Source organism: Carassius auratus, chromosome 49 (assembly GCF_003368295.1).
Source record: "Carassius auratus strain Wakin chromosome 49, ASM336829v1, whole genome shotgun sequence".
NCBI classification, from domain to species: Eukaryota; Metazoa; Chordata; class Actinopteri; order Cypriniformes; family Cyprinidae; genus Carassius; species Carassius auratus.
In genome coordinates, this window is record NC_039291.1 from 10555883 (window position 1) to 10570485 (window position 14603).

General features: G+C 33.8%; 1 protein-coding gene across 1 annotated transcript; it reads right to left on the reverse strand.

Annotated features, from left to right (window-relative positions):
- Window positions 1-3913: 3913 nt before the first annotated feature.
- On the reverse strand, window positions 3914-5633 carry LOC113065952 (C-C motif chemokine 20-like). Its single transcript, XM_026237485.1, has 4 exons — window positions 5421-5633; window positions 5018-5120; window positions 4075-4152; window positions 3914-3966 (listed from the first exon to the last, which is right to left on the reverse strand). Exons 1-4 carry the CDS (start codon window positions 5521-5523, stop codon window positions 3930-3932), a joined length of 321 nt encoding a protein of 106 aa, XP_026093270.1. The 5' UTR covers window positions 5524-5633; the 3' UTR covers window positions 3914-3929.
- Window positions 5634-14603: the final 8970 nt, after the last annotated feature.

A 14603-nucleotide genomic window follows, 5' to 3' on the forward strand; every position in this document is an offset into this window, starting at 1 on the left:
ATGAGGCGTCTAGTTATTTATATGTCTATGGTTGTAGGTTTATATATAAAGCGGTGAGCTGTAGGCGACACTTTAAAATTGTTTTACAGATGTAAAGTAACTCTATCACTGGGACATGTGCAATACCCATATGTCAATAAGCCTTGACATATGTTATGAACATAATTGTTGAAATGAATTTATTTTTAAATCAATGTGGTTATCTCTTGAAAATGTGCAGGGAAAGAATTATATCAGACAAAATTATGTTTTTGGTTTTATGTAGACATGCACCTGAACTAATGGAATACATACACAAAACGAAAGAAATGCATAGTTGATATATAAAGTTAGAAAGTATTGCTAATTTCAGAAAAGAAAATGAGGTTTTAATTTATGGACCAAAAACCTTTGCATGTAATAACCTACATATAATAACAAAGTCCATTTAAGGCAAGTCATGTCACTTGGATCTTTGAAACGCCTCTCGAGTATGCACGTGCACCCTTTGAATTGGGAAACATCAAACTCTCCAAAACTGTTCGCTGAGCTTACGATTACATTTATTATTTGAAACCACCAATGAAATCTGACAGGAACTGTCTCATAAATGTTTTTTTTTCTTTTGCTCAAATAAAGTTACAAAACACTGACTGTTTCTATTTGAACCTTATTGTAAAGTGTTACCTACTATTGATAGTCATCTTATCCTCTCATTGTGTCTCAATATTGAGACATTTTGTTTGTTTGTATGTTTGTTTTATCATGGTTCTATTTCTCTCTCTATATATTTCTGTTGTTGTTGTTTAGAAGATTTATAAAAACAAATCTGCTCTGTTTTAATGTCAGCTGCAGTGATGTGATGACTTATACTGATTATCGATTGGCTCTTTTATTCAGAAGGCGGGCTTCCTTCAACAGAGCTGCCATATTGACTGTTGCATTTTTGCCCATTCAAAACTACGAGTAACACGTGTTGGGTATTCTTTAATATGTGTCCCAAATCACGTACTTATGCACCATTCTGTGACGATTTGCAGTATAAAAAGTTTGAGCAGTGTGTTCACACTCAAAATTCCAAAAAGAAAAAAAAGTGTACTTTACACACCTGGATGTTGGACACTTCATGCACTCAACTTTTGCAGCTTAAATTACATAGAGAAGGGGGAGGGGCTATCAGACTCTGATTATGAATGACAAAATAACCTTATATAATTCATACACTACTTGGTTGAGTATACATAGTGCAGTAGTACTTTGTGTATAGTGTATAGTGCATCATTTGGGATTCAGCTAGACTGTCTAAAACTTGATCGCTGCTCTGTCAATTCTTTGTCATCAGTTAGGAATCTGGGTGTGCTATTTGATAACAATGCTTCCTTTGAAACCCATGTTTCTAGCATTTGTAAAACCACATTTTTTCCAGCAATTATGACCTATGCTCTCAATGTCAAATGCGGTTAATTCATGCGTTCATGACCTTGAGGTTAGATTATTGTAACGCTTTATTGAGTGGTTGCTCTGCGTGCTTAATAAACCAGATTGGTCCATATGCAGAGTTCTTACTAGAACCAGTAAGTACTGTATGACCATATTAGTTCTGTCATCACTGTACTGGCTCCTTATTGAACATCGAATACATTTTTAAAATCTTGCTTATTACTTATAAAGCCCTGAACGGTTTAGTTCCTCAGTACTTGAGTGAGCTCTTATCACATTATAGTCCTTTACATCCTCTGCAATCTCAAAACTCTGACCATTGATAATCCCATTTCAAATCAACTGCAGGTGGCAGATTTTTTACTTATTTTGCACTATTTTTTACTCTGGAACAATCTACCTAGTATTGTTTAGTAGGCAGACACACTCTAGATTTAAATTTAGACTAAAGACTCATCTCTTTAACCTGACTTACACGTAACACACTATCACATTTCTATAATTCAAATCGGTTTAAGGATTGTTAGGCTGCATTAATTAGGTCATCCGGAACCAGGAACACTTCTCATGACACCTGATGTACTTGCTAAATCATAAGAAGAATGGCAACTATGCTAAAATTTGTATTTTTCATTGTTAGGTTCTGAGGTCACCATAGCCATCCGGATCTACTTTAGCTAAAAAAAATTTATATATATATATATATATATATATATATATATATATATATATATATATACAGTACAGACCCATAGTTTGGAAACATTACTATTTTAAATGTTTTTGAAAGAAGTTTCTTCTGCTCATCAAGCCTGTATTTATTTGATCAAAAATACAGAAATAAATGTAATATTGTGATATATTATTACAATTTAAAATAATTGTTTTTAAATGTATTATACTTTAAATTATAATTTATTTCTGTGATGCAAAGCTGAATTTTTAGGATCATTATCACATGATCCTTTAGAAATCATTCTAATATGATGATTCATTATCAAAGTTGGAAACAGTTCTGCTGCTTAATATTTTTTCAGAAAATGTGGTACTTTTTTAGGATACTTTGATGAATAAAAAGTAATAAAACAAACAAACAAAAAAAGAAGAATCTATGTTTTTAAAATATAAATATTTAGTAATAACAATATACACTACTGGTCAGTAATTTGGGGTCAGTAATTTTTTTTCTTTCTTTAAAAATAAAATCAATACTTTTATTCAGCAAGGATGTGTTAAATTGATATTTCATGGTGTTTTATTTCATGGAGAGCTAATAGCTATATTATTAAATTCGAAGATATTTAGTTATCCATTTCACTCACATCTAAACCCATTCAATCAGCTTTCAATATAAAGGAACAGTTCACCCATAAATTAAGTTTTAAACACCCTCAGGGCATCCAAAATGTAGATAAGTTTGTTTCTTCATAAGTACAGATTTGGAGAAATTTGTTACAAGATCACATCACTTGCTCACTAACGGATCCTCTGCAGTGAATGGGTGCCGTCAGAGTTCAATCAGCTAATAAAAACATCACAATAATTCACAAGTAATTTCTATGACTAATTTAGTCCACTAATAGGTAGAAGTTAAAAATGTATTAAAGATGACTTTGTTTCTTTCAAACCCATAGCTTTTTTCTTCTCGATATGTTAATTGTTTGATTGGAGTCATATGGATTACTGTGATGTATTGAGCACAATAAGTTAGTATTGCGTTTATATTAGTATATATAATTGAATGGATAAATTGGATAAGTGAATAATTAACCCTTCTCGATACATAGAGTTTTGAAATATTTTGCCCTATATATAAGTTGCTAGAAAAAACTCCAGAGACCCGAAAATCCATAGTATAGTAAAGTTAGTTTGCGTTTTCATTTCGGTGCAAATGTTATAGGTCCACAATTTTAGAAAAACAAAGGACAACAACATTGTAGTGCTGAGTTGTAGTTCATCACAGAAATGCTGACTGAAATGGTGACCTTTATTTAAAAACACATATAAGTGAAATTTAACAGAAAACAAAAACAATTTATCTACACAATTGTATAAAATGTTTATTCAATTTAAAGATGGAAAAACATTTCCTACTCTGTCATACTGGCATTGCTTTTACAGTAGAGGGCAGCACTGACTGACCAAAAGGGTCATTCCACAAAATGAAGATCAAAATACATGCACCCTTAAAAACCATTTGTGAGCGATATCAAATATATAATTCCTTTGTATATATTGGTCTTTATAGATGACATTTAAATAGTATTTTAATGAGTAAAAATTGTGAACTTGATTAGTGAGATAACTGAATACAAAGAGCTATAAAATATTTTGTATAGTTTAAAAGAGGCCTTAAGTCCACAGTGTAGTAAAGTTACCTTGTATTTTCCCTCCATAAATACTCTGTACAAGAAAGTGCATATAAGTAATGCCAATATAAAGAATATATGTTCTCTTTATTAAAGAGGAAAACTCCAGACGAGCCTCTATTTTCTGCTGTTCTTAAAACATTAAAAACCGCCATTCTTCACTCTTGCTGCCTTCATCCTAAAGGGCACAAAACATTTTTATTCCATCAGTTAATTTTCTTATGGGCACAACATGTAGTAAGACTGCATTCCTTATGATGGTGACTGATAAGATGTGCTCTCTTACTTCAGGCACGCAACTCTCTTCTGGGTCCAATCCTTCGCTGGGTCTGCGCAGATTGATTTTCCTGTCTCAGTTTGGAAGCTGAAATGATTTAAAATACAGTGAAGTCTAGCACCAGAGACAATATTATCAATAGCCTAATATCTGTAAAATCAGTGTCAACACAGCTTATGCGTGTGGCATTGCAAATTCAAGTGATCCTCTTTCTCAACCCCCAAAAATATATAAAGAATTGATCAATTTCAAAATTAGTTAATTATAAACATAAAAGAAAATGATTGTTGTGATAATAAAATGTTCTATATATTTATAATACATGTAGTTGTATATAAATTATATTAACAAAACCTGGTAATGTAGATTAAAATAATCAGAGATGTCATTAAATGTTTTTATTCTTTTCATATATTTACACATTACAATAAAATGAACACACTCTCAGAATATGCATCCTTTAGGGGTAAATACGGTACAAAAGTGTACATATTGTAAGGGTGCTGCTCCAGTGACAGCTTTTGAACCTTTTTTGAGTGCAAACATTTACTCTGTATTATTCTCTATTATAATATAATATCTAAAACAATAGTGAAGTCATCAAAATAGCACAGGTGGACGTATAGGGATTTGGTAACAATAGTTAATGTGTTAGGATATAATGAAGTAACAATACACAAAAAAATGATACTTGTATTAATTTTGCAAAACATTCAACACACATTTGTCAAATTTGCTAAATATACGTTTTATAGATATGCATGTATCTGTATAGATAAATAGAACGATGCATTTTCCAAAGTTGCCACGTCTTCATACAATTGTAACTTATAAATTATAAAAATGTATACAATATATATAGAATATTATATATATATGTGTGCATACAGTATGTAAAAGTTGCACAGTTCACATAAAGTACATGAAACATGTATGAAAAAATAAAACTTACATTATTGCTGCAAGATCACAGCCGCCAGTCATGGATTGGATAATGTAGCCTTTCAGAATTCCACAGCGTCTAGGGTGTCTCGTATAACTAAGACAGCAACTCACTGTGAAATAGGAAGGGAAAGTGTTATTCTGTTGTTCACGCAAACCTTCACATGCATTGGTTTATCAGACTGCTAATACAGAAGTTTCCCAGTAGCCATTCAGCTAGGAAAGCTGAATACGTAATCTATCTTTCATTATACTAAATCTGTGCTCCTGAGCACACAACACAATCTTTATTTTTAAAGTGAAAATACTACTCCATGTAATCCGTGTGTGTTATATGGTTAACGCATTCAGCAGAACATTCAGTTTTTTCAAGGAATACGTTTCACATATTTTTTAAAAGCACATTCACTCACCTGCATCTGTCTCCAAAGCAAAATATAAGAGTATGAGGAAACTCAAAGTGTAGATTTTAAGGCAAGCCATCTTTGGATCTTGGGAAGTGCTCCAGTATCTCATAAAGCGTTGTCAAGAGAGTGGTAATCCACACAGGAAAAAGTTCTGAAGAGCTTTGATGAACTTCAGTGATGAACACTCAATTTAAACCTTCATTTGGAATTTCCCCCCTCCCTTTGGAATTTACGTTCACTCGCCAAATGAAACTCTTCAGATGTGGATATACAGTACGCTGCGGTCGGGCAGGTGTGTGAGACAGTTGAACTGTAATCTACTTCCTGGTTCCATAACGACATGTCTCTGATCAATGTGTCTGGCATTAAACCAGACAAGGGTCAAATATCATTCATTTGCTTGAAAATACTCATTTAAAAACTAATTTATGACTAAATTAATTCATTTAAACTTTTTATAAAATTCTTTGCTTTTTAGACATGGAAAATTTTGTAACACACACCTGTGTTTACAAATACAATCAATCAAACGACTGATTCAAGAATGCGTGAATTAAATATTCATTGATTTAAATAAGTATTTCTGTACGTCTGTAGAACCACATAAGGGGAAGTCGTGGCCTAATGGTTGGAGGGTTGGACTCCCAATCGAAGGGTTGTGGGTTCTAGTCTCGGGCCGGACGGAATTGTGGGTGGGGGGGAGTGCATGTACAGTTCTATCTCCACCTTCAATACCACGACTTAGGTGCCCTTGAGCAAGGCATCGAACCCCCAACTGCTCCCCGGGCGCCGCAGCATAAATGGCTGCCCACTGCTCCGGGTGTGTGTTCACAGTGTGTGTGTGTTCACTGCTCTGTGTGTGTGCATTTCAGATGGGTTAAATGCAGAGCACAAATTCTGAGTATGGGTCACCATACTTGGCTGAATGTCACTTCACTTCACTTCATATTATGAATATTCATTAAATATATGAATTCTCGTGAAATCACCGTCATCATGTTGCACACTTGCACAACAGAAGTGTCTGAAGGCCAATCATTTTTGTCAACAATGTATTGCACTCTAACTTGAGGAAATCATCTAATTTCTTAAGATGCATCTGACGTTGGAGATTCATTTTAGATGATTTGTACACACATTTTTGTGTTTGCAACAGTTTGTACCAGAGATATGACAGAAAGAAACTGTTATGAATCACCTCATTGGCCTAAATCCAGATTACTCAAAACCTTGTACTTATTAACTACAACCATGTAAGTACTGCATTAACAGCTGTCACACCCTATTACATAAATTATATTTCAGTTAATATTTTATCTGGGCAATAACAGACTTCCGCTGAATGTTTAACTACTGACACCTGAAGATGATCAAATGTGCCGACTTCATTACACCAAACTTATATAAAGGCTTTAATACATCAACTGGTCAAGTGCATTAAAGAGATATAGTTTGTATTGTGTGGAACAATAACAATAGCAATAACAAATAGGATCTAGTATTGTCTTGGACCCTAACTTACCCACAAATGTGAGTAAATGATGACAGATTTTTTATCTTTGGGTAACTGTCCCTTTAAGGAAAAAACACCTATTGAAATACCTTTTTTTATCATTTAACTTGGATTAACAAAATATAAGAATAGGCTCAGATTTCAATTGTTGCTTGTGCTTTTAATTCTTTTTTCACCCTGATGAACTCAAAATATGCCTTTAAATTGGTTCTAGTCTTACATTGAGATATTTGCCCTGATGAAAAGCTTTGTGTGATTCATTTTCTTCATTGTAGTTCTGCTGCTTTGCGCAAGATATCGTTTGCATCCTAACTTCTAGAATTATTCAAATAGAGAATAAATTCATCAGTTAAAGTCAAATGAATTACATGTGAGTGAATAAAGCTAATTATATACAGGGTTAGCATGAATGAATCTGCAAGAGCACAAGAGAAAGTAGAAAACACGATAGCTTTCTGTTACTAAATGGCTGGATATTATTTTACTCCATGCAGGTGTCACCAATTCCATCAACTCTAGTTGGTGTAAAATGTGCAGAAAATGAATAATTAACTCACTGCAGGAAGGATTAAAAATATCACATGCTAATTTTGGATGTGTCCTTTAAATGTCTTTAATTGTGAAAAAAGTAAAAGCTTAAAGTAGATTGTTGCCCTTTCTTCCAGCTATTATATGTATTTTGCTTACGCAGAGGTCTAAAATGAGGAAAGTGCTAAATTTAGAAGTCCATCAGGTCTATAAATAGCACCCATATAAACATTTAAATAATGTTCTGCATGTGAGAAGAAGTTCAGAAGTTCAGGTATGACGTAGATGTGACAGGAAAAAAAATGATGATGAAATAGAATGTAGAAATACAATTCTGCATTTACATGAAGACAAAATAACATCCAAAAATATTTGTTTGCCAAAAGGTAATTTTGAGCTTTAAAGGGGTGTTGCTGTTTTTGGTGTAATGCACTGTATTTATGAACTTTAAGGTAAAAAATGTATATATTTTCCAAACAATGCACAGTACATTATTGTTTTTCTCTATCCCCCTATCTTAAAGGTATTTGATTGATTAAAGAATTTATTGATGTAAATGCTCAATTCAAGGTACTTCCGATAAGCTTTTGTGTTGCAGGACTAGCACGACTATTGTTACTATATTTTATTGTGGTGAATTGCCCTGTGCTCGTTTTGTATTACGTGTATTAAGATTGTTGTTTTTCTTTCTTTTTGTTGTAGTTGTCCTACTTCTTGACTTAATGGCGGCTGCAGGGTCTTCTCCATGGGTGTGACTGGCACTGGTGAGGTGGTGGGGATTTTTCTGTGGTTTTTGGTGATCCATATTTCCTTCTGAGTGCTGTGACTGCTGTGCTACATTTGTTCGGATTTCAATTAGTGGTTGTATATTTTCACACCGATAGTTATGCCCTGTTGGAGCCCTGTGACATGTCAAGTGTTATTTTCTTTCTTAGTTTAACTTGAATAAGGTTTGTTCCAGTGTTTTAGACATTTATTACTTTATGTGAAAATTTGTATCTGTGACTTGTAATAAAACTGCTTTCAGAAGTGATGAAGCCTACACTACAGTTTGTGGCCAGTTATAAGCCCCCTCTGATTTGGTGGGTTACACTTGGATAACCTTCTATAATCTTAAAATATCTTTCACCTATTAAATTGTAACATTAAATAAAAACACTTAAACCCAATCTCACTCTGGGAAACATTCAAATGGTTCCATGTTCGATGTTTTCCAGTCTAGTGTTTTCTGTGACTGAGCAGGTATGTTGTTAAATATTTGTTGAAAGCACACACTCTTCACAATAAAGGTTCTTGATCTGAAGAAGCTTTAACATCCAATGAACATTTCCCTTTGCACTAAAAGTGTTTATAGCAGAAAAAGTTATTCAGATCCTTAAAATGCTCTTCACACCAAGACAAAATCAGTTCTTATTATATTAGTTCCTACTTTTCATTCATTCGTTTTTCCGGTGGATCGCCTCATTCTGTTTGTGACACTGTACGCTGCAAAACCATGCCGTGTTTTTACTACCAAGACGCAGTTTCCGACCGTGAGTTATTCCATAACGGACGCAAGCAATTCTTTCGCTGAAGAAATGAAATGTAAACAAAGGAATTATGATCCATATTACAACGTTATTGCTTCGTTGTTTTTTTATGTGTACTGCTTACACAAATGTAGCAAATACAGTCTTTATAAGCTTTCCATTGAAAAACAGCGATCTGTCGTCGATGTTTGAGGCTTAGATCTTTATAATGATACATAGTTTGTCAAGATTAAATTTGTCCTGTTACATTTAATCTATTCATAATCACTGACACGTGCGAGGGTGAGAGGCTTTGAGGACAAGGGCGTTCTGGTGCAGGTTAACAGGTTAAGAACCGTGTCTTGAAAGCAGACAAGTAACACTAAAGAAGGCATTTTGCAGCACTCTTGATGCATGATTGTTTATCTTGTAGGAAATAGCTTGAATACTTTGTTTAATTCCATGACAGTTGTTTGAATACCACACATTTTTGCATCATGGCTAACTCATTTGATAGCTTTTCATAAAATGTTTGAGTCACAGATCACTTGCGCAGATGCCCATCCCTCCTTGAACTTTCATTTCAGTTTAAGAATAAATGATATTTAGATGCAACCAAAGCTTCATAAAGGATCTGATCAACAATTTGCATGCATCTTTTTTTTTTTTAAGGGGATGCTGGAGGCCAGCACAATGCATTTAATTATCTATATTCATCCATCATCTTCTGCTTATCCGGGGCCGGGTCGCGGGGGCAACAGTCTAAGCAGAGACGCCCAAACTTCCCTCTCCCTAGCCACTTCTTCCAGGGGGGCCCCCGAGGCGTTACCAGGCCAGCAGGGAGACATAGTCCCTCCAGTGTGTCCTAGGTCTTCGCCGGGGCCTCCTCCCGGTGGGACGTGCCTGGAACACCTCCCTGGGAAGGCGTCCAGGAGGCATCCGAAATAGATGCCCGAGCCACCTCAGCTGGCTCCTCTCAATGTGGAGGAGCAACAGCTCTACTCTGAGCTCCTACCTAGTGACCGAGCTTCTCACCCTATCTCTAAGGGAGCGCCCAGCCACCCTATGGAGAAAGCTCATTTCGGGCGCCTGTATCTGGGATCTTGTCCTTTTGGTCATGACCCACAGCTCATGACCATAGGTGAGAGTAGGAACGTAGACTGACTGGTAAATCGAGAGCTTTGCCTTACTCTCCACCAACCTGAAGTGGGCAATCCACCCTTTTCCGACTGAGAACCATGGCCTCGGACTTGGAGGTGCTGAGATATATATATACATATATATATATATACATATACATATATATATATATATATATATATATATATATATATATATATATATATATATATATATACACAACATGTTTTAAAGAAGTTTTTTTTGCTTATCGTTGCTTCATGTATTTGACCAAAAATACAGGGAAAAAAACTGTAATATTGTGAAATATTATTGCAATTTAAAATAATGGTATATGTTAGAAGTCGAATCACAAACAGGTGCTTCTCAATAAATTAGAATGTCGTGGAAAAGTTCATTTATTTCAGTAATTCAACTCAAATTGTGAGACCCGTGTATATTATTAAATAAATTCGGTGCACACAGACTGAAATAGTCTTTGGTTCTCTTAATCTAATTTCTTAAGATGCATCTGACGGTGGAGATTCATTTTGGATGATTTGTACACAAATTTATGTAAAAGAGATATGATAGAAAGAAACTGTTATGGATCATCTCATTGGCCTTATGTTACTCAAAACTTTGTACTGTACTTATTAACTACAACAACTTACGCATTTACAGCTGTCACACCCTATTACACGTCAGTTAATATTTTATCTGGGCAATAACAGACTTCCGCTGAACGTTTAACTACTGACACCTAAAGATGATCAAATGTGCCGACTTCATTACACTTATATATAGAATTTAATTGTATATACATCAACTGGTCAAGTGCATTAAAGAGATATAGTTTGTATTGTGTGGAACAATAACAATAGCAATAACAAATAGGATCTAGTATTGTCTTGGACCCTAACTTACCCACAAATGTGAGTAAATGATGACAGATTTTTTATCTTTGGGTAACTGTCCCTTTAAGGAAAAACAAACCTATTGAAATACCTTTTTAATTTTTTGTACTTGGATTAACAAAATTTAAGAATAGTCTGAAAGATGTTTCAGGCTCAGATTTCAAGTGTTGCTTATGCTTTTAATTCTTTTTTCACCCTGATCAACTCAAAATAGGCCTTTAAATTGGATCTAGTCTTACATTGAGATATTTGCCCCGATGAAAAGCTTTGTGTAGTTCATTTTCTTCATTGTAGTTCTGCTGCTTTGTGCAAGATATCGTTTGCCATCCTAACTTCTAGAATTATTCAAATAGAGAATACATTCATCAGTTAAAGTCAAATGAATTACATGTGAGTGAATAAAGCTAATTATATACAGGGTTACATTAACATTTTTAGTGCCATTAAATTTCATGCAATCAACTGAAAACTAAAAATTAATGAAATGTGATTTATAAATATTTATATGTACTTCTTAATATGACATTTATCTCAATGTTCACTTAACCATGTAAGATAACCTTCTAAATGTAGGATAACCTTCTAAAATCTGAAAATATCTATTCATCTATTAAATTGTAACAGTAAATAATCACTTAAACCCAATCTCACTCTGGGAAAAAAAGTTTCAAATGGCTCCATGTTCGATGTTTTCCAGTCTAGTGTTTTCTGTGACTGTTGTTAAATATTTGTTAAAAGCACACACTCTTCACAATAAAGGTTCTTCATCAGAAGAAGCTTTAACATCCAAGGAACATTTCCCTTTGCACGGAAGGTTTTTATAGCAGAAAAAACTTTTTCAGATCGTTAAAATGCTCTTCACACCAAGACAAAATTAGTTATTTTAAGAACCGTGTCTTGAAAGCAGACAAGTAACACTAAAGAAGGCATTTTGCAGCACTCTTCTTGCACGATTGTTTATCTTGTAGGAAATAACTTAAATACTTGAAGTTTATTTCCATGACAGTTGTTTGAATACCACATATGTTTGCATCATGGTTAACTCATTTGATAGCTTCTCATCTGTGATAGAGTCACAGATCACTTGCGCAGATGCCCATCCCTCCTTGAACTTTCATTTAAGAATAAATTATATTTAGAGGTTACCAGAGGTTAAGAAAAGGATCTCATCAACAATTTGCGTGCATCTTTTTTAAGGGGATGCTGGAAGCCAGCGAAATGCATTTAGTTATCTAAACATAATTGTATGTATTATGACAAAAAAAAAAAATATACACTGCTTTACGAAAGTTTGGATTCAGTAAGATTTTTAATGTGTTTTAAAGAAGACTGTTCTGCTCGTCATAGCTGCATGTATTGGACCAAAAACACAGAAAAAAAAAGTTCATATTGTGAAATTTTATTGCAATTTAAATTTCTATTTTAATATAATTTAAAATATGATTTATTTATTTATTATGCTGAATTTTCAGCAGTCATTACTCAAGTCTTCAGTGCCAGTTCAGTATTTGAATCTGTGTTACTTTTGCTCTGATGAATAAAAATTCAAATGAACAGCATTTATTGAAAATATAAATCTTTTTTAACAATATACACTACTGTTCAAGTTTGGGGTTATTAATAATAATAATTATTATTATTTATTTTTTTGAGTGAATTAATGCTTTTATTCATCAAGGATGTGTTAAATTGCTAAAAAGTGATAATAAAAACTATTTTAAATAAACACTGTTCTTTTTTAACTATTCATTAAATAAGACTGCAATGATGATGAATAATCAGCTTTGTATCACAGAGATAAATTACATTTTAGTATAAAGTATATTAAAGTAGAAAACCATTATTTGAAATGGTAATAATATTTTACAATATAACATTTTGAGCAGAATAATCTTTAAATGTTTATGTTTAAATCATAATACGTATGATTTAAGTTCCAGCTACAGTCATTCTGAACACAACAGCCCACATCATTTCCATGAAAGGACTTGCATGACTTCTGTTAAAGCACCCTGACGTTTTCATACAGATCTCATATTTCCAGCACATGAAATTCCATGCTTGTACTGGAACTGTAGTGTCTGTGCATAATTCAGAGTGTGAGATTATTCGCTTACACTTTTTTATGTTGCAGCTATGAACGATTGATAATATGGCTGTCACTTATAAAACAAAAATCCTCTGAAAAAAAAAATCACTTATAAAATAATAAAATCCTCTGTTCTGAGAGGGAGTAAATTTCCCTCCTAATGTCCCTAAAAACTGCAATAACATCTTCATTTGAGTAGCTGAGCATGAAATATGACGCCATGCACAAAAACAATGGGATTTCATTTCTAAATTAGACTGGCTGAAAATAATTTTCATTCAAATTTCGGTAACACTTTATTTTGATAGTCCACTTTAGAAATTCTACTAGCAGTAAGTAACTTTGCAACTACATGTCAACTAGCAGTTAGTAGAGTATTTGTAGACTGTCTGCTTAATATCTTCTAACACTTTCTTTGTCAACTTATTGTCAATTTATACTAAGCCTAAACCTACCCCTAACACTAACCCTAAACCTACCCTAACAGTCTACTCTGAGAGTTAGTAGACATGTAGTAGCAAATTTCTGAGATTTAGTTGATATGTAGTTGAAATGTAGTTACATTTTTACTTATAGTCAGTAGAATGTCTAAAGTGGACTATCGAAATAAAGTGTAACCCAAATTTAATTTAAATGTCGATTCATTTGCGAATGTTCAATTTAGGCTAATGCTCGCAACGATTAAGAACCAGACTTTCTGCATTTCTGACTGATTTTTTATTTGATTTGATTTGAAATGACAAGAGTAAAAACAACCATTTAATCATATTTACACGTTGGACAAATATTGTCAATGTCCCTCATTGTTCCAAAGCTTCACATTCCAAACACTTATGGCTTGATATGTTACTTCAAGATGTTAACTTCAAGATGTCCACACTATTTCTTAAGTTCAAAAAAGCCAAACAACATAAAAAAAAAAATGCTACCTGGCACATTCACTTTTTTCTAAGTCACATGATAGCATTGTGTGAGGCCCAGGAGGAAATGCATGTTATTTTTTACTTAAAAACTCCCTCTTCACAGCAAGCTGCTGGACTGGATGAGTGAATGAATGAATGAAGCATTCATATCAGGGGTGTCAAACTCAATTCCTGGAGGGCCAGAGCCCTGCAGAGTTTAGATTCAACCCTAATTAAGCACACCAGATTTAACAAATATTTAAAATGCATGGTATGTGTGTTGGAACAAATCTCTGCCGGGCTCTGGCCCTCCAGGAACTGAGTTTGACACCCATGATTTTCACTGAAAAACTTTCCAAAACATGACGTGTTTCCAGAAAGCAGTTCTATTTGCAAAACATGCAAAATGTGCAGGTGTGACCATTAGGCGGAATCATATCCCATCACATCATCGTCAGAAAGCATAAAATAACGTTGAATCTAAAATGATAAGCTCAATTACAAAACAACAACAACACAGGGACACATCTGGAAATTTACCGAAAACACTTTACATGATACAGAACAGGAAATGTTACAGTAACAATGTTAAGGTCCTTATTAAAATATTACA

Bases quoted from the DNA above. Each gene is read 5' to 3' on its own strand.
- LOC113065952 (XM_026237485.1), bottom strand. From the start codon at position 5,523: ATGAGATACTGGAGCACTTCCCAAGATCCAAAGATGGCTTGCCTTAAA. The intron at 5,121-5,420 runs GTGAGTGAATGT...CCTATTTCACAG, and splicing joins TGCTTTGGAGACAGATGCAG to TGAGTTGCTGTCTTAGTTAT. The intron at 3,967-4,074 runs GTAAGAGAGCAC...TGTGCCCTTTAG, and splicing joins AAGAGAGTTGCGTGCCTGAA to GATGAAGGCAGCAAGAGTGA.